The following is a 24,925-nucleotide window of genomic DNA, read 5'->3' on the forward strand; positions in this document are numbered from 1 at the left end:
TGGATTTTGTTTAAATGCTGCTTGGAATTCGGCTCTGCCTCTTGTTTGCTATCAAGCAACCTTATTAACAGAGATGGTGGATTTTGTTTAAATGCTGCTTGGAATCCGGGTCTGTCTCTTGCTTGCTTTCAAGCAACTTTATTAACAGAGAAGGTGGATTTTGTTTAAATGCTGCTTGGAATCCGGCTCTGTCTCTCATCAAAAAACAGAGGGACAGTATTAGTGCTACCTCACCTGTTGATTAGCCACTATCGATATTTCTGGTGTTGGTCATCTTTGTTTGTGTTGACACTCGTTCTGTGTGCGGTATCTTCCTGGTTTCTCCTCCGTGAACCGAGGTATTAAATTTCCTTGCACATTTCTTCCTCCTTGCATTTGTGCCTTGAGAATGGCAGGGTGTGCTACTGTCGAAATATCGGCGGTGGTCGGCGACGTCACCCGGCAGCAAACCCGTAAGTTGTTCGAACATTCAATTCGCCGGGAAAAGTTAAGGTCTCACAATCCCAATACTGTTTCGCATGACATCACCGTTGAAGGCAGGCCGACGCAGACGTGAATGTCATACCAAACGGCAGTATCAAAGCAGTAGCACACAGTCCAATTAGCTGCACTGTGTACAGCCAGAGCGACGTCGCCCATTGGCCACGATTATCGCACCAGGATGCGTGACCCTACAGCGGTGAGTCGCACAGTTGGGGTGCGGCCCATTTGGCCCTGGCGTCTGCTAAAGCGTGTTGAGCCAGTCGCTGCTCATGTTTAGTTCGACCACCGGCAGCCAGGAGACGCCACTTGTCGACGGCTGGTCTCGGCTCGCCGTCGCGGTGGCGGGCAGAGTAGTCGGCGCCGGGCCGTCCTCCAGGTCGGTCTCTGGGGCGGAGCTCCTGACCTGCAGAGGCAGCGCTTCCGGAGCGGCAGACTCCGCGCAGATCTCGCTGCCCGTAGGCCACGGGTCTGCCTGCTTGGGCCCGCGGCAGGCGCTGCTGCCGAGGCAGCGGAGGGCCGCGAAGACGACCCCGAGGGCCGCTAGCAGGGCGGCTGCCGCCACGGCCGCCAGCGTGGCGGGGGAGGGCGCGGGGGCGGCGGGCGGCGGCGACAGCTGCACGGCGCCCGGCCACAACCCGTCCCCAGCCGCCCCCGCCTCTGGCTGGTGGTGCATCCTCAGCTGCAGCGCTCGGCCTGTGTCCACCACCAGCGGCCGGCTGCTGCTCGCCGACGCCCCGTGCAACACCGACACCTACGTGACGACACGGCACGTCACAGTCATCACGCAACACAAGCTCAAGTCAGACAGATGTGACACAAGACCACTTTAGGATCACAAAAATCGAACACCCCACAGAAGAAATCGGGTTCTAATATGAACATCGACAAAAGTAAAACGAGGCTCGAAACTTAGCGCCGAGTTGAACGTGAGACGCGTGTAACACTTTCCACAACGAAACGCATCAAGGGATCACCAATTTAGTACTGGAGGGCAGCGTGGAGGGTAAAACTCGTAGAGGGACACCAAGAGATGAATACACTAAGCAGATTCAGAGGGATGTAGGCTGCAGTACGTATTGGGAGATGAAGAAGCTTGCACAGTATAGAGTACCATGGAAAGCTGCGTCAAACTAGTCTCTGGACTGAAGACTGCAACACACACACACACACACACACACGCACACGCACACGCACACACGCACACGCACACACACACACACACAATGCCCATATCTTCCAAAATCAAGCGTAAAATATACCTATTCAAAAAAGCACATAAAAATTCACTTGACGCCTTCCTGAGAGACAATATCCACCCAATCCAAATTAACGATGCAAGTGTTGACGAGATGTGGCTTGAATTCAAACAATTAGTATCCAAATAAATTAACAAACGACGGACCTGACCCTCCTTGGTACACAAAAAGGGTTAGATCACTGTTGCAGAAACAACGAAACAAACATGACAAATTTAAACAGACGAAAAATCCCCAAGATTGGCGATCTTTTACAGAAGCTCGAAATTTAGCGTGGACTCCAGTGCCTGATGCTTGTAACAGTTTGCACAACGAAACTTTGTCTCGAAACCTGGCAGAAAATCCAAAGAGATTCTGGTCGGATGCCTAACATGTTAGCGGCAAGCAACAATCAGTGCCTTCTCTGCGCGGATGCAATGGAGATACTATCGAAGACAATGCTGCCAAAGCAGTGTTACTAAACATAGCCTTCCAAAATGCCTTCACAAAAGAAAACGAAGTAATTATTCCAGAGTTTGAATCGAGAACGGCTGCGAACATGAGTAACGTAGAAGTAAATATCCTCGGAGTAGTGAAGCAACTCAAATTACTTAATAAGAGCGAGTCTTCTGTTCCAGACTGTATACCAATTAGGTTCCTTTCAGAGTACACTGATGCATTAACTCCATACTTAACAATCATATACAACCGTTCGCTCGACGAAAGATCCGCACCAAAGAACTGGAAAGTTGCACAGGTCACAGCAAAATTCGCAGTCATGGACTGTGTGGCTGATACCGGCGAAGGTTCGAGTCCTCCCTCGTGCATGGGTGTGTGTGTTTGTGCTTAGGATAATTTAGGATAAGTAGTGTGTAAGCTTAGGGACTGATGACCTTAGCAGTTAAGCCCCATAAGCTTTCACGCACATTTTTGAACACAGCAATACTCAAGAAAGGTAGTAGGAAAAAAACACTAAATTACAGGCCCATATCATTAACGTCGATATGCAGCAGAATTTTAGAACATATATTGTGTTGGAACAATATGAATTACCTCGAAGGAAACGGTCTATTGACACACAGTCATCATGGGTTTAAAAAACATCGTTCCTGTGAAACAGAACTAGCTCTTTATTCACATGAAGTGCTGAGTGCTATTGGCAACGGATTTCAGATCGATTTAGTATTCCTGGACTTCCGGAAGGCTTTTGGCACTGTACCACACAAGCGGCTTGTAGTGAAATTGCGTGCTTATGGAATATCGTCTCACTTTTGTGACTTGATTTGCGATTTCCTGTCAGAGAGGTCACACTTCGTAGTAATTGACGGAAAGTCAACGAGTAAAACAGAAGTGATTTCAGGCGTTCCCGAAGGGAGGGTTATAGGCCCTTTGCTGCCCCTTATCTATACAAACGATGTGGGAGACAATGTGAGCAGCCGTCTTACGTCGTTTGCTGATGACGCTATCGTTTATCGACTAATAAGGCCATTAGAAGATCAAAACAAATTGCAAAACTATTTAGAAAAAGTATATGAGTGGTGCAAAAATTGGCAGTTGACCCTAAATAACGAAAAGTGTGAGGTCATCCACGTGAGTGCTAAAAGGAACTGGTTAAACTTCGGTTACACGATAAATCAGTCTTATCTAAACGCCGTAAATTCAGCTAAATACCTAGGTATTACAATTACGAACAACTTAAACTGGAAAGAACACATAGAAAATGTTGTGGGGAAGGCTAACCAAAGGCTGCGTTTTATTGGCAGGACACTTGGAAAATGTAACAGACCTACTAAGGACACTGCCTACACTACGCTCGTCCGCCTCTTTTAGAATACTGCTGCTCGGTGTGGGATCCTTACCAGGTAGGACTAACGGAGTACATCGAAAAAGTTCAAAGAAACGCAGCACGTTTTGTACTGTCGCAAAATATGGGAGAGAGTGTCACAGAAATGATACAGGATTTGGGCTGGAAATCATTAAAATAAAGTCGTTTTTCGTTGCGACGGAATCTTCTCACGAAATCCCAATCACCAACTTTCTCCTCCGAATGTGAAAATATTTTGTTGACACCGACCGATATAGGGAGGAACGATCACCACGATAAAATAAGGGAAATCACAGCTCGTACGGAAAAATATAGGTGTTCGTTCTTTCCGCGCGCTACATGATAGGAATAATAGAGAATTGTAAAGGTGGTTCGATGAGCCCTCTGCCAGGCACTTAAATGTGATTTGCAGAGTATCCATACAGATGTAGATGTAGAAAATAACACGATGCTGTGGAAATCTGAGCGAGAAATGATATACTAAAAACATTCTTTCAACAGATCGTTTTGAGAAGAACGCAACTGAAACTTAGCACCAGTTTTATTTAGCATCTGTCAAGTTACATCGATAAACCAAAACATATGATCACTGACCACCGCAACGTTGGATGCTACCTGGTGGCGCGTGACGCAGTAAGGAGAGTATACAGGGTGGTCCATTGATCGTGACCGGGCCAAATATCTCACGAAATAAGCGTCAAACTAAAAAGCTACAAAGAACGAAACTCGTCTAGCTTGAAGGGGGAAACCAGATGGCGCTGCCATAGGTTACCAATTGTGGTTTTTTTTTTAAAATAGGAACTCCTATTTTTTATTACATATTTGTGTAGTATGTAAACAAATATGAATGTTGCAGTTGGACCACTTTTTTCGTTTTGTGGTAGATGGCTCTGTAATAGTCAAAAACTTATAAGTTCGTGGTATTACGTAACATTCCGCCAGTGCGGACGATATTTGCTTCGTGATACATTACGCGTGTTGAAATGGCCTGTTTACCCATTGCGGAAAAGGTCGATATATGGCTATTGTGTTCAAAATGCCCATAGGGAGTGTGCTATGTATGCTGCTCGGTATTCTGGACGACATCATCCAAGTGCCTGGACCGTTCGCCGGATAGGTTCCGTTATTTAAGGAAACAGGAAGTGTTCAGCCACATGTGAAACGGCAACCACGACCTGCAACAAATGATGATGCCCAAGCAGGTGTTGTAGTTGCTGTCGCGGCTAATCCGCACAAAAGTAGCAGACAAATTGCGCGAGAATCGGGAATCTCAAAAACATGCTACATAAACATCGACTGCACCCGTACCATATTTCTATGCACCAGGAATTGCATGGCGACGATTTTGAACGTCGTGTACAGTTCTACCACTAGTCACAAGAGAAATTACGGGACGATGACAGATTTTCTGCACGCGTTCTATTTAGCGACGAAGCGTCATTCACCAACAGCGGTAACGTAAATCGGCAGAATATCCACTGTTGGGAAATCCAGGATGGCTGCGACAGGTAGAACATCAGCGACCTTGGCGGGTTAATGTATGGTGCGGCATTTTGGGAGGAAGGATAATTGGCCTCCATTTTATCGATGGCAATCTGAATGGTGTAATGTATGCTGATTTCCTACGTAATGTTCTACCGATGTTATTACAAGATGTTTCTCTGCATGACACATGGCGATGTACTTCCAACATGATGGATGTTTGGCACATACCTCGCATGCTGTTGAAGCGGTATTGAATAGCATATTTCATGACAGGTGGATTGGTCGTCGAAGCACCATATCATGGCCCGCACCCGATTTGACGTCCCCGGATTTCTTTCTGTGGCGAAAGTTGAAGGATATTTGCTATCGTCAATCCACCGACAACACCTGACAACATGAGTCAGCGCATTGTCGATGCATGTGCGAACATTACGGAAGGTGAACTATTCGCTGTTGAGAGGAATGTCGCTACACGTATTGCCAAATGCATTGAGGTTAACAGACATCATTTTGAGCATTTGTTGCGTTAATGTTGTATTTACAGGTAATCACGCTGTAACAGCATGCGTTCTCAGAAATGATATGTTCACAAAGGTACATGTGTCACATTGGAACAACCGAAATAAAATGTTCAAACGTACCTACGTTCTGTATTTTAATTTAACAAACCTACCTGTTACCAACAGCTCGTCTAAAATTGTGAGCGTTATTTTTGTGACTATTACAGAGCCATCTATCACAAAGCGAAAAAAGTGGTCCAACTAAAAAATTCATATTTATTTATGTTCTACATGAATATATAATAAAAATGAGGGATCCTATTTAAAAAAAACGCAGTTGATATCAGTTTGACCTGTGGCAGCGCCATCTAGCGGGCCAACCATAGCTCCATCTGGTTTCTCCCTCGAAGCTAGACGAGCTTCGTTCTTTGTAGTTTTTTCGTTTGACGTTTATTTCGTGAGATATTTTGCCTGGTCAGGATCAATGGACCACCCTGTATAAGCGGAGCAGACAAGGAATATACGGGCTGCAACGGGGCAATCTATTGAGATAAAAGACTTTGATAAAGGGCGGATTATTGTTGTGCAGAGTCTGTGAACGAGTACCTCGAAAACGCCAAAGAGGTAGAAGGACAGTTAAACTACGATTAAGACGGAAATGGTTGGGCATCCACAATTTTTCACAGAACGTAGGGTTCGCGGGCTTGTCTACTGTGTAAAGTAGGATAGATGGTGATGTGGGGTCTGTGCCGAAAGAGTACAAAGCTTGTGCACGCACAAGTGTTTTGGAGCACTTTTCCATCGTACATTCTTGAACACAGAGCTTCGAAGCAGACCACCTCTACGTGACCCAACGACATCGTCAATTACTATTACAGTGTGCGAGGTGCCTGGGTGAAGAAGAGTTTGTACCTCTTCAAATCAGACGAATTTTTGCATGAGAACGAGACACGCACTCGACCCCCTCCTTATCTGCCACCTAATTAATTATGTGCACAATGGTAATGGAAGAAAGTGATGGTGGATCCTGCTAGTTGGTAAAATAAGGAGTGCACACTCACAATAATTTAATACAAATCGTAATATACTCAGAAAAAACTAAACTTTACCACAATAGCCGTCCGCGGTGGTCTCGCGGTTCTAGGCGCGCAGTCCGGAACCGTGCGACTGCTACGGTCGCAGGTTCGAATTCTGCCTCGGGCATGGATGTGTGTGATGTCCTTAGGTTAGTTAGGTTTAAGTAGTTCTAAGTTCTAGAGGACTAATGACCACAGCAGTTGAGTCCCATAGTGCTCAGAGCCATTGTTGAACCACAATAAACAACAGGAAATTGGATTCTGCATATATCTACGAAATGGTTGTTGTTGTTGTGGTCTTCAGTCCTGAGACTGGTTTGATGCAGCTCTCCATGCTACTCTATCCAGTGCAAGCTTCTTCATCTCCCAGTACCTACTGCAACCTACATCCTTCTGAATCTGCTTAGTGTATTCATCTCTTGGTCTCCCTCTACGATTTTTGCCCTCCACACTGCCTTCCAATGCTAAACTAGTGATCCCTTGATGCCTCAGAACATGTCCTACCAACCGATCCCTTCTTCTGGTCAAGTTGTGCCACAAACTTCTCTTCTCCCAATTCCTATTCAATACTTTCTCATTAGTTATGTGATCTACCCATCTAATCTTCAGCATTCTTCTGTAGCACCACATTTCGAAAGCTTCTATTCTCTTCTTGTCCAAACTATTTGTCGTCCATGTTTCCCTTCCATACATGGCTACACTCCAAATACTTTCATAAATGACTTCCTGACACTTAAATCTATACTCGATGTTAACAAATTTCTCTTCTTCAGAAACGCTTTCCTTGGCATTGCCAGTCTACATTTGATATCCTCTCTACTTCGACCATCATCAGTTATTTTGCTCCCCAAATAGCCAAACTCCTTTACTACTTTAAGTGTCTCATTTCCTAATCTAATTCCCTCAGCATCACCCGACGTAATTCGACTACATTCCATTATCCTCGTTTTGCTTTTGTTGATGTTCATCTTATATCCTCCATTCAAGACACTGTCCATTCCATTCAACTGCTCTTCCAAGTGCTTTGCTGTCTCTGACAGGATTACAATGTCATCGGCGAACCTCAAAGTTTTTATTTCTTCTCCATGGATTTTAATACCTACTCCGAATTTTTCTTTTGTTTCCTTTACTGCTTGCTCAATATACAGATTGAATAACATCGGGGAGAGGCTGTAACCCTGTCTTACTCCCTTCCCAACCACTGCTTCCCTTTCATGCCCCTCGACTCTTATAATTGCCATCTGGTTTCTGTACAAATTGTAAATAGCCTTATGCTCCCTGTATTTTGCCCCTGTCACCTTTAGAATTTGAAAGAGAGTATTCCAGTAACCATTGTCAAAAGCTTAGTTGCAATGGAATGTTGTCTACTCCGGTCTTTCAGTGCTCTGTGAAACTCTTCACGCAATATCATATCTCCCACTTCATCTTCATCTACATCCTCTTCCATTTCCATAATATTGTCCTCAGGTACATCGCCCTTGTATAGACCCTCTATATACTCCTTCCACCTTTCTGCTTTCCCTTCTTTGCTTAGAACTGGGTTTCCATCTGAGCTCTTGATGTTCATACAAGTGGTTCTCTTATCTCCAAAGGTCTCTTTACTTTTCCTGTAGGCAGTATCTATCTTACCCCTAGTGAGATAACCCTCTATATCCTTACATTTGTCCTCTAGCCATCCCTGCTTAGCCATTTTGCACTTCCTGTCGATCTCATTTTTGAGACGTTTGTATTCCTTTTTGCCTGCTTCATTTACTGCATTTTTGTATTTTCCCCTTTCATCAATTAAATTCAATATTTCTTCTGTTACCCAAGGATTTCTACTAGCCCTCGGCGTTTTACCTACTTGATCCTCTGCTGCCTTCACTACTTCATCCCTCAAAGCTACCCTTTCTTCTTCTACTGTATGTGGATTAAATATTACAATGAGATTTATCATACATCAGAACATAAATCCACATGATTACCGACACAAACAGTAAGTTAAAGGATAGCGTATACTAAAATATTATGAGAATAAGAGATGGCTTGAGAACAAGGGGCTCCTACTCTCTGTGATGCAAAAGATTGACAATAATGACTGGAGGTCCTAATGGATCAAATATTAACCTCCTGACTATATAGCAGTATCGTAATTAGTAGTGGGATCTCAAATGGGATCACATGGAGAAACAAGCGAAGTGAACTTGTAGCAAAGCGAGCGCGCGTGGTACTGAGGGATTCGGTATGAAATTGATAAGGTCCTACAATGCCGGAGCCGCAGTACTCAGCGTCCTGATGATGTAAGCGCCGACTGAAAGATGATGAGTTAGTACGACATTCGATCTTGGCTTCCAGATAAGGTTTAGCAGTATCAACTGCTGTCTTTTTCTTCATGACAGATTGAAGAAGGCCAAAATTTCTATCACACTGATTGAATGAATGTCCTCTGATTGGGAAAACGTGGTCAATGTGCACATTAAACTTTTTGGCGTACCACATACCAGACTGCAGCACGCAAATATTTTTGTTCTCTTCCCCACAGGTGTCGGACAAGAAACTATTGAGCTTATATTACTAATCATCTGATTCATTAAGCAGTGAAACAGAACTGAAATAACACAGTCACCTCCTTTCTCGTCTTGCCTTTCCATAAAGCTATACATGTTGAGCGATACATTGTTATGAACGTCAACATTAAGAACGGAGCACCAGAGGAGGCAGTTCTAAAACTGCACTGACACATTCAATTTCGTATCGGGGAAATTTTGACCGTAATCAAACTCAACAACATTACAAGTGTGATCATTGTTATTTCGCTTTAACATATTTTCTCGTATTCTCTTACACAGCTCAACTTAGCGTTGGCTTTGTAAATACACTGTTCGACAGCGGTTAGGCTCATTTGTTAACTTCGGCTTACACTCTGTACAAATTTACCGACATCAGTTATTTGGATACTGAAACTATACATGTTGACTTGACGTAATGAATATACGTTTTAACTATTTTTAAACATTGATTTCTCTTTTCTTTGTAATAGTTCTGAAACAGCTCTTACTACAGCCTTTTCTTTGTTAACTTTGGGGTTTTCAAATCATTTCCCTTACGATTTCTGTTGTGAGTAATGACTTGTTTTGCTTGGGATGATGTTAACATGGGCCTGTAGTGGATCAAACACCTCACGGTCCTATTGGTATGTGGGTCTCTTCTTCCCACAAAAGAACTGCCATTAGACACTTCAATCTGAATAATGCTTATACGCTTAACAGAAATTTGGTAAAAAGCCTGTATAGTTTTACATACTTTAAGAGGTTTCCCTTCGTTTACTATAACGTAGTGCGATGTATGCTGGGGTATATGTTTTGGATTCACTGTCCTTTTCATTTCAGCTTTTAGTTTATTCACACACTAACCCATGATTGCACCTGTTCTGTTTTACTGTGCGAGTAAAAATAGTTAAACTTTTGTGCTTGAGCTTCAGAACACTCCTTGAAACATCATTTGTTTAATGCTTTGAAAGTCTTGCCAGCTACAGCTATTTCAGATCGCGAAGTGTGTCCTGTTTCATTTTGTTGTTTTATTTCGTCTACCTCTCGTTTCATACCCGCTTTCTTCATGCGGAGCAATTCGCTTCTAATCATTTCTTCATCAGTATTCATTACATGAAATCCTAAAACAATGGTAAACACAGTTCGAGAAACTTACTTAATAACATGCTCAATACAGTACAATAAAACAATGTACAATAATAAAAATAAAATATCCAGCAATACAAGACATATAATACAATAATTTACAATATAATATAATGACTCAGAAAATACTAACTTGCAGAATTAACCATGAAACACTCCCAGTGCCAAAAGATGTTTATGGGTACGACGTTTCAAGCAAATGAATAACTTCGAGCAATGCTGACACATCAAAACGAAACATTCAGGGAATGAAAATTAAAATATGATGGTTCATTACAGCATATCTCCGGAAAAGGTGCCCATTTACTTGGTGGCCCTTTGTCAGGAGATCTCCTCATATTGCTCTTTTATTCACATAACAACTATTTTACTTTGGTAGGTTACCTGTAACTGTTGAGACCGCCCAAACGATTCGTCTGAACATGTTTCGTAGGAATTTCCAGAGACTTACTTGCCCTGACAGTTCAGTGTTACATTTACGTACTCCTGCTTGCAATACACTACTGGCCATTAAAATAGCTACACCACGAAGATGACGTGCTGTGCTACAGACGTGAAATTCAACCGACAGGAAGAAGATGCTGCGATATGGAAATGATAAGCGTCTCAGAGCATTCATACAAGGTTGGCGCCGCTGGCGACACATACAACGTGCTGACATGAGGAAAGTTTCCCACCGATTTCTCATACACAAACAGCAGATGGCCGGCGTTGCCTGCTGAAACGTTGTTGCGATGCCTCACGTAAGGAGGAGAAATGCGTACCATCACGTTTCCGACTTTGATCAAGATCGGATTGTAGCCTATCGCGACTGCGGTTTATCGTATCGCTACATTGCTGCTCCCGTTGGTCGAGATCCAATGACTCTTAGCAGAATATGACATCGGTGGGTTCAGGAGGGTAATACGGAACGCCGTGCTGGATACCAACGTCCTCGTAACTCTAGCAGTCGAATTGACAGGAATCCTATCCGCATGGCTGTAACGGATCGTGCAGCCACGTCTCGAACCCTGAGTCAACAGACGGGGACGTTTGCAAGACAACAACCATCTGCACGAACAGTTCGGTGACGTTTGCGGCAGCATGGAGTATCAGCTCGGAGACCATAGCTGCGGTTCCCCTTGACGCTGCATCAGAAACAGGAGCGCCTGCGATGGTGTGCTCAACGATGAACCTGGGTGCACGAATGGCAAAACGTCAGTTTTTCCGATGAATCCAGGTTCTGTTTACAGCATCATGATGGTCGCATCCGTGTTTGGCGACCGCGGTGAACGCACATTGGAAGCGTGTATTCGTCATCGCCATACTGGCGTATCACCCGGCGTGATGGTATGGGGCGCTATTGGTTACACGTATCAGTCACTTCGTGTTCGCATTAACGGCACTTTGAACAGTGGACGTTACATTTCAGATGTATTACGACCTGTGGCTCTACCCTTCCTTCGATCCCTGCGAAACCCTACATTTCAGCAGGATAATGCACGACCGCATGTTGCAGGTCCTGTACGGGTCTTTCTGGATATAGAAAACGTTAGACTGCTGTCCTGGCCAGCGCGATCTCCAGATCTCTTACCAATTGAAAACGTCTGATAGATGGTGCCCGAGCAAATGGCTCGTCGCGATACGCCAGTCACTATTCTTGATGAACTGTGGTATCGTGTTGAAGCTGCATGGGCAGCTGTACCTGTACACGCCATACAAGCTCTGTTTGACTCAATGCCCAGGCCTATCAAGTCCGTTATTACGGCCAGAGGTGGTTGTTCTGGGTACTGATTTCTCAGGATCTATGCACCCAAATTGGGTGAAAATGTAATCACATGTCAGTTCTAGTATAATATATTTGTCCAATGAATACCAGTTTATCACCTGCATTTCGTCTTGGTGTAGCAATTTTAATGGCCAGTAGTGTGCCGACCGCGGTGGCCATGCGGTTCTAGGCGCTGTAGTCCGGAACCGCGCGGCCGCTACGGTCGCAGGTTCGAATCCTGCCTCGGGTATGAATATGTGTGATGTTCTTAGGTTAGTTAGGTTTAAGTAGTTCTAAGTTCTAACGGACTGATGACCTGATATGTTAAGCCCATAGTGGTCAGAGCCATTTGAACCCAGCCAGTACTGTATTTCGCGGCGCTGGAGCAGTCCCACCTCTGGTGAGCTGCGAGCAGTGATATATACAATTCCCTCACCTCTTGTGCGTGCGGCGAGAGGGAATGTCTCATCATATATTTTATAAATTCCCTGAGATTTATCTGCCATCACAACTCAGAAGTAAAAATACGTACTCCAGCTTGCAGTGATACAAAGATGATTTCCGTATCATAGAGTAAGTACATAGTGTAGAGACAGGGAATTTCTTTGACCTCTTGCGTAAAATGACATGTGTTGTTGTTGTTGTTGTTGTCGTCTTCAGTCCTGAGACTGGTTTGATGCAGCTCTCCATGCTACTCTATCCTGTTCAAGCTTCTTCATCTCCCAGTACCTACTGCAACCTACATCCTTCTGAATCTGCTTAGTGTATTCATCTCTTGGTCTCCCTCTACGATGCCCTCCAATGCTAAATTTGTGATCCCTTGATGCCTCAAAACATGTCCTACCAACCGATCCCTTCTTCTAGTCATGTTGTGCCACAAACTTCTCTTTTCCCCAATCCTATTCAATACCTCCTCTCATTAGTTACGTGATCTATCCACCTTATCTTCAGCATTCTTCTGTACCACCACATTTCGAAAGCTTCTAATCTCTTCTTGTCCAAACTAGTTATCGTCCATGTTTCACTTCCATACATGGCTACACTCCATACAAATAGTTTCAGAAAAGACTTCCTCACACTTAAATCTATATTCGATGTTAACAAATTTCTCTTCTTCAGAAACGCTTTCCTTGCCATGGCCAGTCTACATTTTATATCCTCTCTACTTCGACCATCATCAGTTATTTTACTTCCTGAATAGCAAAACTCTTTTACTACTTTAAGTGGCTCATTTCCTAATCTAATTCTCTCTAAAATGACATACAGATTACTAATTATATTGGCGATTTATCTGGTAATAAAAATGCAACCAGGCCCTTTTTCTAGATTTTTCATACGACTTATACTACCATGAATGTGTTTTCGAGTCACAGCAGGTGTTACAAGAACATTGTGCTGTGGACCAAGCGTAGCTAGATGCTGTGGGCACTTGGTCCAAAACATAACGTTCTTGTAACACCTCCACCCGGTGACGAGCCTGCAGGTGCTCGAAAACACGATTATGGTAGAATAAATCGCATCAAAAAACTAAAAAAACGACTGGATGCATATCTATTACCAGCTAAGTGGCCAATTTAAATCACAGTCGCAGTTCGCCATCCTCAATGGACATACCGAAAATACTAATTTTATTATCCCACATTGGAGCCAATAATTAAGTGACATTAGTAAATAACTGGAATCAAAAAGCAAAAGGTAATGAGATTATGGGATTGATGTATGACTGGAACAGATTGTTTGGATGATTAAAATATGAAAGGATTGCATTTACCTGCAGTACCTTTTGCACAAAATATACAAATCTCAGGGACGATTTTACTGGACATGAACACTACTCAGTTTTTCAAGGTAAGTAGGTGTGGGGGGGGGGGGGGGGAGAGGACTGAATCATCTCAGTACTGTTCGTAGTCATTCGTCGTGTGGAGATGACGGCGGCAGACGCTGGGTCGGTACGGCGCTTCGTCTCATAGCGGCTTTACGAGGACGCCCAGGTACGGTCTACGCGTTGACTGCTTGCCCTGTGTTGGGCGGTCGAAACATGCGTTGTCACCGTGTCGCGTGGCGGATTAAGCTGAAGGATAGAAGAGAATTCCTGTTCTCTTGCTTCTGCGCTGTCTCGCAGACCGCGTACTTCACTACTCGTCACTCTGCTAGGCTCAAAGACTTTTCGAATTTTTCCTCCTCATTGCCGGACTAAATTTGCACTTCCGCTCAATGACGGATCGCTGTTTCATGACCACGTCATCTGAAGCACAGTGGACATTTTCCGTCTTGCGTGGGCTGGTGGGTGTCTCCAAATTTGGTGACTTGCTCGCTCACGATATCACTGTCAAGGCAGTATTCGTCGCGTACTTCTTATAGGAACATTATCTCAGATACTGGTGAACCTAGAAGTCTGAAAATTTTATGACTTAGTCACATGGGTTTCTTTTACACACTGAAACAATAAGTTTTTAATTACTTGCTTTACAAAAGTCTTAGTGGTGATAATCTAGTAAAAAGTGATGGAAAAATTTACTTAAAAATAAATGTAAAATATCTCTAAAATACTTTGACAACAAACTGTTGTTTCAGTATTGTTATAACATATCAATGCACATACAGCAAACATGTTATCTCCCTGTCTCCAGTAGTTTCTGAGAAAATGTTCCCTATATTGAGTCTGAATTTTGTGTTGTAGTCGGCGCACGATCGGTGAGACACAACATCTCCGAGGTAACGATGAACAGTGGCGGATTTAAAAATTTTGTGCCCTTTGGCGCACCATATCATATGCCCCCCCTCCCCCCAGAAAAATCATGTTTTAAATAATAAGTATTACCCGATGACTTCACAATTCCTGTTTTGGGTGGGAACGCTGTGAGCTGTTTGCCTACTCTGCTATTCGTTGTTTTGAAGGACTGTACTTGGTGCACGGCAGCGGATAAAACAAACTTGAAACTTGTAATGCTACTTCAGTTACGTAACCATTACGGCACCTCACCTCAACCTCTCACTACTCGCAATATTCTACTGTGTTTCTGTAAAATAGTTAACATATTTCTGTGACAACATTCAGATTTGATTTCGTTAATGTAGAGGTACTTCGATACATCGATATGTTTATATTGCAATGATATTATTCTTATGTGTATTCTTTCTTTTGTCACTATGATCTTTGACGTTCTTGTAACTCTGATTTTTGGGCGCGTAAGTGGTTATTAGAGAGTCAAGCTTTGGTCGTCATGTTAAAAAAGACACAAATTGTAGTCAGATTATGAAATGTGAACTTAAACAGTGACGAAATTTTCAAGTATGTTTTATATTGTGAAGAGATGTTTTGGAACGAGTTACGTGATATTGCAACAAAAGTAATAAGAAAGAAGTGTAACTTAAATTCCGAGTGCTGATTACTTTTTTACATCACCATTGTCCTAACTTGCAAAAGTTTAATCTTCAAGAATGGTTTATTAAACACATCTATAAAACTTTTGAATATCGCAGAATAACACCTAGGCCTCTTTGCATCCGAGCTTGGAATCATCACTACCTAGATTTTCGACGATTGAGTCATGAGTTCACAACGAGACCAGCGTGGGAAACATGAAAAGATGAGTGCCTAATTTATCCAATATTTCAAGAATTGACTTTATTAACTGTGCTCTAATGACACCTGCCACATGATATAACTTTGTTGTTGCCCGAAAATGCAATATTTAGCAGCGTGAGCAACACTACAATCATAATTAATTTTTGACCTTTGTTGTGGTAGGGTTGTTAGAAGCTGCATTGTGTTAACACATTCCTCTATCGAAAGATAACAGAAACAAACACAAGGAAAATAACTTCCTTTTATGGCCTAAAAATTCAGTAGAGCGTGTAGGAGACAACGGATTTTTGTTCTACATCCACTTTTAATATGTTCTTTTACATGAAACCGCTGAAAATGAAAATAAAGGAGTTGTGTTAAGATCTACAAGTTGAAGCGAACGTGGCATACATTGGAAATTAATACGTACTGTTACAGAGATGAGTTAAAAGGTAAAATTAAACAGTCGTTCTACGATATAATAACTTGAATGTATAGCACATAAAAAAGAAACGTTCGGTATTTATACGTGAATCTTAAGGAAAGGGTAAGATTTGAAGATGAAATAGAAATTTCGGTCCACCTACTAATAACTAAATGTAGACGAAAAAACACAGAACTGGATTTACTATTACATAATTTTACAGACTAGCGTGCAAAAATCAAATTTGTTTTATAATGCAGTAGTTAACGTGTAAAGTATTAGGGCCTGTGTAGCTAGATGCTGCATTATAAGTGTACACAATACCCTTAATCCATGTAAGGGCTCTGCAGCTACTGCTCTCACCATAACTCTTTCTAACGGTATAAGCAAACCTTTTACTTATTTATCGAGAGAACTGAACTTGGTTATTATATGAACACTTTTTCATCTGAGCGTACTATCCGATATCGTTTATTTCCTCGATAACTATACATTTCAGCAGATGCCAAGAATAAGCATCAGTTGTAACATAATACAGTATCAATATGACTTGACTGTACAGCGCCGAGCGCCCTGGGTCATTCGGGTATTGTATCGACTGACCATTCAGCTTTCACATTAATTACAGTAATGGAGGGTTGCCTTTATACTTACCCGTAATTTCTAAAAGAAAAATTAAGTAGAGTCGAGTTTTACATACTGAGGCCCACTCATTTTACAGTATTTAAGAAACTGCTGATTAGTTTATCATAGCTTTTCAGAGGTACAGGTATTTTCACGCGGAAAATATTGTAGGGTTAACTAGAAGCCGACAACATTCTCGGTATAATAACGCTTCAAACATTGTATTGTAGATTGCCGTCAGCGAGTAACAGAGTAAGATGGGGGCTCAGGTAGTGAGCATTATGCTTCCAGAATGAGATTTTCACTCTGTAGCGGAGTGTGCGCTGATATGAAACTTCCTGGCTGATTAAAGCTGTGTACCCGACCGAGACTCGAACTCGGAACCCGAGTTCGAGTCTCGGTCGGGCACACAGTTTTAATCTGCCAGTAAGTTTCAGCATTATGCTTACTACCTGAGCGCCCATCTTTCTCTGTTACTCGCTCCTGTGAACGGGAACGCGCAATGCAGATCTTGATGCCTCTCGCGTCCATCTAGAAAATATAACCTGAAGATACCTAAATAAGGCGAAACGCGTCGTTGAAAAATGAAAAAAAATCTAAAATTGCAACAAAGACTGTTTTTAACCAATACTGTTAAGCAGTGGTTTGCTGTATGCCACATATGGATTGGAAGAATTTCTATTGTTTGCTTCCTCGCCGTCAGTTCTACATTACACAGGAAAGTTGTATTTATAGTTTATCATGTTCTGATGAGCATGCTACTATGGAACCTGAATCGTCGAAAACTACGTAATCCTGCCCATTCTTAGAAATACTGCGACTGAAGCTACTATCCTCACAGATCCAGCAGTTGGAGAGGTCTGTCTCAAATCCCATATATCAATGACCTCAACTGATTAACGCATTTATTTTAAGGGACTTCAATTCCTAATCGAGGTTTCGTTTGCAATAACAATAAAAAAAGGGTCAAGGTCAGAGAGGGAGGAGACGAGCAGGTGGACAGAAAGGGGTGGGAGATGAAATGGACATAAAGAGGGGGAAGGAGGAGATGCACAGAGAGAAGAGGGAGAAAGAGATGGAAAGTGGAATGGTGGTGAGGAGGAGACAGACAGAGAGAGAGTCGAGAAGGTGATGCAAGGAGAGAGGGGGTGGGGGTAAGAAGGAGGTGATGGACAAAGAGAGGGAGGAGGATAGAGGGTGGCGGCGGAGGGGGGGGAGGAGGGCAGGGAGTTTAGGATCTATATCCAATTCCCATAGATATGTAGCAATTACGAAGCATTGGTGGGTTGACTAGTACTTTTTGTAGAAAATGGAGTGAACATATCGACAGAATGAAGAGAGATAGACTAACACACAATGTTGAAAATTATAATCTGGTTGGCCGAAGAAGCATGGGAAAGCCAAGTAAGAAATTGGCACCGTAACAGGCAGACGCCTAATACTTTGAGTGTAGAAGAAGATAAATATTTCACTTTATTTCTTTATTTTTATGTCGTTTGATCCGTGTGAGATGTGCTCTGAAGAGCCAAAGAAACTGGTACACCTGCCTAATATCGTGTAGGGTCTCCGCGAGCACGTAGAAGTGCCGAAACACGACGTGACATGGACTGTACTAATGTCTGAAGTAGTGCAGGTGGGAATTGAAAGAAGCCTGCAGGGCTGTCCATAAATCCGTAAGAGTACGAAGTGGTGGAGGTCACTTCTCCGCAGCATCTTGCAAGACATCGCAGATATGCTCAATAAAATTCATGTCTGGGGAGTTTGGTGGCCAGGGGAAGTGTTCAAACTCAGAATAGTGTTCCTGGGCAACTCTGTAGCAATTCTGGACGTGTAGGGGTGTCGCATTGTCCTACTGGAATTGCCCGAGTCTGTCGGAATGCACAATGGACATGAGTGGATACACGTGATCAGACAGGGGTGCCATATCACTCTTCTGCATACGCCCCACACCATTACAGAGCATCCACCAGATTGAACAGTCCCCTGTTGACATACAGGGTCCATGGATTCATGAGGTTGTCTCGTACCCGTGCACGTCCATCAGCTAGATACAATTTGAAACGAGACTCGTCCGACCAGGCAACATGTTTCCAGTCATCAAGAGTCAAATGTCGGTGCTGACGGACCAAGGTGAGTCGTAAAACTTTGTGGTGTACAATAATCAATGACACAGGAGTGGTCCTTCGACTCCTAAAGCCCATATCGATGATGTTTCGTTGAATGGTTCGCACGCTGACATTTGATGTACCAGCACTGAAATCTGCCGCACGTTGAAAGATTCTATTGGACCGTCGTTGGTCCCGTTCTTGAAGGATCTTCGCAGCGATGTCGGAAATTTGATGTTTTACCGGATTCCTATTCTTCACTGTACACTCGTAAAATGGTCGTACGGGAAATTCCTCACTTCATCGCTAGCTCGGAGATGCTATGTCCCACCGGTCTTGCGCCGACTATAACACCACGTTCAAACCCACTTAAATCTTGATACGCTGCCACTGTAGCAGCAGTAACCGATCTAATAACTGCACCACACACTTGTTTTACACAGGTGTTGCCGACTGCAGCGCCTCATTCTACCTGTTTGCATATCTATGTATTTGAATACGCCTGCCTATAGCAGTTTCTCTGGCGCTTCAATGTATATTGGCAATGAATGGACACACGTGGAGCCTATAAATCTTCACTTAATGTCCTTTACCTATGGTTGCAAGTAAGGTATTCCGTAATGTAATGCATCTACATCTACATCTACGTGATTACTCTGCTATTCACAATAAAGTGCCTGGCAGAGGGTTCAACGAACCGCCTTCATGCTGTCTCTCTACCGTTCCACTCTCGAACGGTACCCAGGAAAAACGATCACTTAAATTATTCCGTGCGAGCCCTACTTTATCTTATTATAACGTGATGATCATTTCTCCCTATGTAGGTGGACGCCAACAGAATGTTTTCAGAATCGGAGGAGAAAACCGGTGATTGAAATTTCATGAGAAGATCCCTTCGCAACGAAAAACTCCTTTGTTTTAATGATTGCCACTACTATTCACGTATCATGTTTGTGACACTATCTCTAATATTTCGCGATAATACAAAACAAGCTGCCCTTCTTTGTACTTTTTCGAGGTCATCCGTCAGTCCCATCTGATACGGATCCCACAACGCACAGCAGTACTCCAGAATACGGAGGGCAAGTGTGGTGTAAGCAGTTTCTTTAGTAGACCTGTTGCACCTTCTAAGTGTTCTGCCAATGAATCGCAGTCTTTGGTTTGCTCTACCCACAATATTATCTATGTGATCGTTCCAATTTAGGTTATTTGTAATTGTAATCCCTAAGTATTTAGTTGAATTTACAGCCCTCAGATTTGTGTGATTTATCGCGTAATCGAAAGTTAGCTGATTTCTTTTAGTACTCATGTGAATAACTTCGCACTTTTCTTTATTGAGGCTCATTGTCACTTTTCACACCATACAGATATCTTATGTAAATCATTTTTCAAGCCATTTTGATCATCTGATGACTTTACAAGACGGTAAATGACAGCATCATCTGTAAACAATCTAAGACGGCTACTCAGATTTTCTCCTGTGTCGTTAATATAGATCAGGAACAACAGAGGGCCTATAACACTTCCTTGGGGAACGCCGGATATTACTTCCGTTTTACTCCATGACTTTCCGTCTATTACTACGAACTGTGACCTTTATGACAGGAAATCACGAATTAAGTCGCACAACTGAGGCGATACTCCGTAGGCACGCAGTTTGGTTAGAAGACGCTTGTGAGGAACGGCGTCAAAAGCCTTCTGGAAATCTAAAAATATGGAATCAATTTGACATCCATCGTCGGTAGCACTTATTATTTCATGGGTATAAAGAACTAGTTGTGTTTCACAAGAACGATATTTTCTGAGTCCGTGCTGTTTATATGTCAATAAACCGTTTTCTTAGAGGCATGGGTGTGTGTGTTTTTCCTTAGCATAATTTAGGTTAAGTAGTGTGTAAGCGTAGGGACTGATGACCTTAGGAGTTAAGTCCCATAAGATTTCATACAAATTTTTTCGTTTTCTTCGAGGTACTTCATAATGTTGGAACACAGTATTTGTTCTAAAACCCTACTGCAAATCGACGTTAGTGATATAGGCCTGTAATTCATCTTATTACTCCTATTTCCCGTTTTGGGTATGTAAATATCGCGATGTGGCGAAGGGTAATATCCAGCGCGCTCACACTCTTTTCGTGTACGTTCCGTGTGGTTTTACAGTAGAAAGCAAGTGCACTTAAGTAATGTGTGTGTGTGTGTGTGTGTGTGCGCGCGTGTGTGTGCGCAACGTCCGATTCACGAGGGTGTCAGCAAACGGGAACGAGTCTGTCATCGTTCCTGGTGTCCCATATTCAGATCGACGGCGATGTGACATTAGACGACGGATCACTCCATATCGATCTGTGGAGGCGACATGACACTCGAACGTCAATCATTTGTTGTCAGAAACGTTGTTCCCGCGATATTGAAGATATACCCCAAACCTTGTTAATCCCGGAATTCTTATTTCTTGTGTGACTTCCGACATGATACGACCGATGCGTTTTCCACTGATGACCATCATACGCTCAAATGTAACAGACCGCTCAGACATCGTGTGGACACTTGTGCCGTGTGCCTCATCTAGCTGCAATATTTGGGCATCATGAACAGTGTATCTTCACTCAATAAGGATAATGCTATTCGTGATTTTTGGTCACTCAGCTAATTAAGATTGTTACGGTAGTATTGGCATCCGAACAGTGTGCTGGAGTTCCAGAGAATGCAGGTGCTGACAGGCGTGAATGTACTGCATAGCCACCACTGTGGTAAGTCATGTTTGCAAAATGCTGACACAAATTTTATACAGACGGATGGATAAACTGATAGAAGCTGCCTCGGAGAAGATCACTTTGAATTCCAGATAAATGTAGGAATACGGGAGGCAATCGAGGCCCTACAGTATATCTTAAGTTAAAGGAAATCACAGGTATTGTTATTTATAGAATTAGAAAATTCTATTGAAAATGCTGACATTAACGCACTCTTTGAAACTCTGGAGATAGGAGGGCTAAAACAGAGAGTGAGAAATGGTATTTGCAATTCGTAAAGAAGCCAGACAGAAGTTATAAGAGTGGAAGGACATGATAGGGAAGCAGTTGGTAAGGAAGTGAAAAGGGTCCCCCCCCCCCCCCCCCGCCCCCCCCCCCCCCGATGTTATTCATCCTGTAGACTGAGCAAGCAGAAAAATTTACAAAAGTCATTAAGTTTCAGGAAGGAGAAATAAAAACTTGGTGGTTTGTAGATCACAATTTAAGTCTCTAAGAGACAGCAAAGGAATTGGAAGACCTCGTGAAAGGAATGGATAGTGTCTAGAAAAGAGGTTATGAGATAAGCATCAACAAAATAAAACAATGGTAATGGAATGTAGGTGAATTAAATCAGGCGATGCTGAGGGAATTATACGGGGAAACGAGACACTAGAAGCAGTGAGAGAGTTTTGCTATTTGGGCAGCAAAATAACTGATGATGGCGGCAGCACACAAAATTTACGAAGGCGTGATGAGAAGTAACACCTCCAAATACTGTACATGAATACTCCTACAGCTTTTGGAATAAAACGATCTTTATTAATAGTCTGCATCTTTATTCCTCATTTCTACATATTTATTTCTCAACATAGCCACTCCCACTACGAATGGATTTTTCCCAAGAGGAGACCATTTTGTTGATACCGACATTGCAGAATGTTTAAGTCTGTTGAAGGTGTACTGTATTCGAACATTATGAAGTACTTCGAGGAAAACGATTTATTGACATATGGTCAGCATGGATTCAGAAAACATCGTTGTCGTGAAACACAATTATCTGTTTATACTCATGAAGTAATAAGTGTTATCGACATGGGATGTCAAATTAATTTCATACTTTTAGATTTTCAGAAGGCGTTCGACACCGTTCCTCACAAGCGTCTTCTAACCAAACTGCGTGCCTACGGAGTATCGCCTCAGTTGCGCGACTTGATTCGCGATTTCCTGTCAGAGAGGTCGCAGTTCGTAGTAGTAGACGGAAAGTCATCGAATGAAACAGAAGTAATATCCGGCGTTCCCCAAGGAAGTGTTATAGGATTGTTCCTGATCTATGTTAACGACATAGGAGACAATCTGAGTAGTCGTATTAGATTGCTTGCAGATGATGCTGTCATTTACCGTCTTGTAAAGTCATCAGATGATCAAAACGACTTGCAAGATGATTTAGATAAGATATCTGTATGGTGCGAAAAGTGGCAGTTTACCCTGAATGAAGAAAAGTGTGAAGTTATTCACATGAGTAGTAAAAGAAATCAGCTAAATTTTGATTACGCGATAAGTCACACAAATTCAACTAAATACTTAGGGATTACAATTGCAAATAACCTAAATTGGAACGATAACATAGATAATATTGTGGGTAGAGCAAACCAAAGACTGTGATTCATTGGCAGAACACTTAGAAGGTGCGTCTACCAAAAGGGATTGCTTACACTACGCTTGTCCGCCCTATTCTGGAGTACTGCTGTGCGGTATGGGATCCGCATCAGGTGGGACTGACGGATGACATCAAAAAAGTACAAAGAAGGGCAGCTCGTTTTGTATTATCGCGAAGTAGGAGAGATAGGGTCACAGACGTGATACGTGAATTGGTGTGGCAATCATTAAAAACAAAGGCGATTTTCGTTGCGACGGGATCTTCTCGTGAAATTTGAACCACCAGTTTTCTCCTCCCACTGAGTAAACATTGTGTTGGCACGCACCTACATAGGGAGAAATGATAATCACGATAAAACAAGAGAAATTAGGGCTCACAGAGAAAAATTTAAGTGGTCGTTTTTGCCGCGTGCCGTTCGAGAGTGGAATGGTAGAGAGATAGCTTGAAGGTGGTTCATTGAACCCTCTGCCAGGCACTTTGTTGTGAATAGCAGGGTAATCACGTAGATGTAGATGTAGAAGGAGGCCCAGCCACACTTTTCCCTGCATCGAAGGTGTTCTTTCAGTTCTGGGAAGAGATGAAGATCGGATGGGGTCAGGCACGACTGTATGCAGGATGACTGATGACATGAACGCAAGAAGATGGATTGCTGCAGGTGCAGAGACTGTGTGTGGAGTGGCATTGTCGTGCTGAAGGAGGAGGTGACCCGTGTGAGGAGGAACTTTTCGAATTCGTGCTTTCACTTTTCCAAGGGTCTATCGTGCACCGACATTGTTACCTAATACACCGTCGCGTTACACGCTACAATTCGGAGCGTTCTAGCGGCTGAGGGTTGCAACATGCGCCAGCGAAGCAGAAAAGTCGGCCGAGTAATATGAATGGCCTGTGTTGCCTCGAACATTATTGACAGCAGAATAAAAAAGGTTCGGAAGGCATTATTTTTAGGCACACCCTCAAGAAATGCAGACTCGCTATACAGGGTGGTCCATTGATCGTGACCAGGCCTAATATCTCACGAAATAAGCGTCAAACGAAAAAAACTGAAAAGAACGAAACTTGTCTAGCTTGAAGAGGGAAACCAGGTGGCGCTACGGTTGGCCTGGTTCAAAATGGCTCTGAGCACTATGCGACTTAACATCCGTGGTCATCAGTCTCCTAGAACTTAGAACTAATTAAACCTAACTAACCTAAGGACACCACACACATCCATGCCCTAGGCAGGATTCGAACCTGCGACCGTAGCAGTCGCACGGTTCCGGACTGCGCGCCTAGAACCGCGAGACCACCGCGGCCGGCTATGGTTGGCCTGCTAGATGGCGCTGCCATAGGTCAAACGGATATCAACTGCGTTTTTTTTCAATAGGAACCCACATTTTTTATTACATATTCGTGTAGTACGTGAAGAAATATGAATGTTTTAGTTGGACCACTTTTTTCGCTTTGTGATAGACGGCGCTGTAATAGTCACAAACACATGGCTCACAATTTTAGACGAATAGTTAGTAACAGTTGGGTTTTTTAAATTAAAATACATAACGTAGGTACGTTTGAACATTTTATTTCGGTTGTTCCAATGTGATACGAGTATCTTTGTGATCATTTCTGAGAACACATGCCGTTACAGCGTGATTACCTGTAAATTCCACATTAATGCAATAAATGCTCAAAATGATGTCCATCGACCTCAATGGATTTGGCAATACGTGTAACGACATTCCTCTCAACAGCGAGTAGTTCGCCTTCCGTAATGTTCGCACATGCATTGACAATGCGCTGACGCAAGTTGTCAGTCGTTGT

General features: G+C 42.9%; 1 protein-coding gene across 1 annotated transcript in view; it reads right to left on the bottom strand.

Moving 5' to 3' along the window:
- Nucleotides 1–457: 457 nt before the first annotated feature.
- LOC126356005 (uncharacterized) overlaps nt 458–24,925 on the bottom strand; it is a 129,126-nt gene continuing 104,658 nt past the window's right edge. The window contains exon 3 of the mRNA XM_050006647.1: nt 458–1,234. Within this exon, the coding sequence (XP_049862604.1) occupies nt 725–1,234 (510 nt within the window). The 3' untranslated portion in view covers nt 458–724. The remainder of the gene's footprint in view (nt 1,235–24,925) is intronic.

This window comes from Schistocerca gregaria, chromosome 3 (assembly GCF_023897955.1).
Source record: "Schistocerca gregaria isolate iqSchGreg1 chromosome 3, iqSchGreg1.2, whole genome shotgun sequence".
Classification (NCBI taxonomy): Eukaryota; Metazoa; Arthropoda; class Insecta; order Orthoptera; family Acrididae; genus Schistocerca; species Schistocerca gregaria.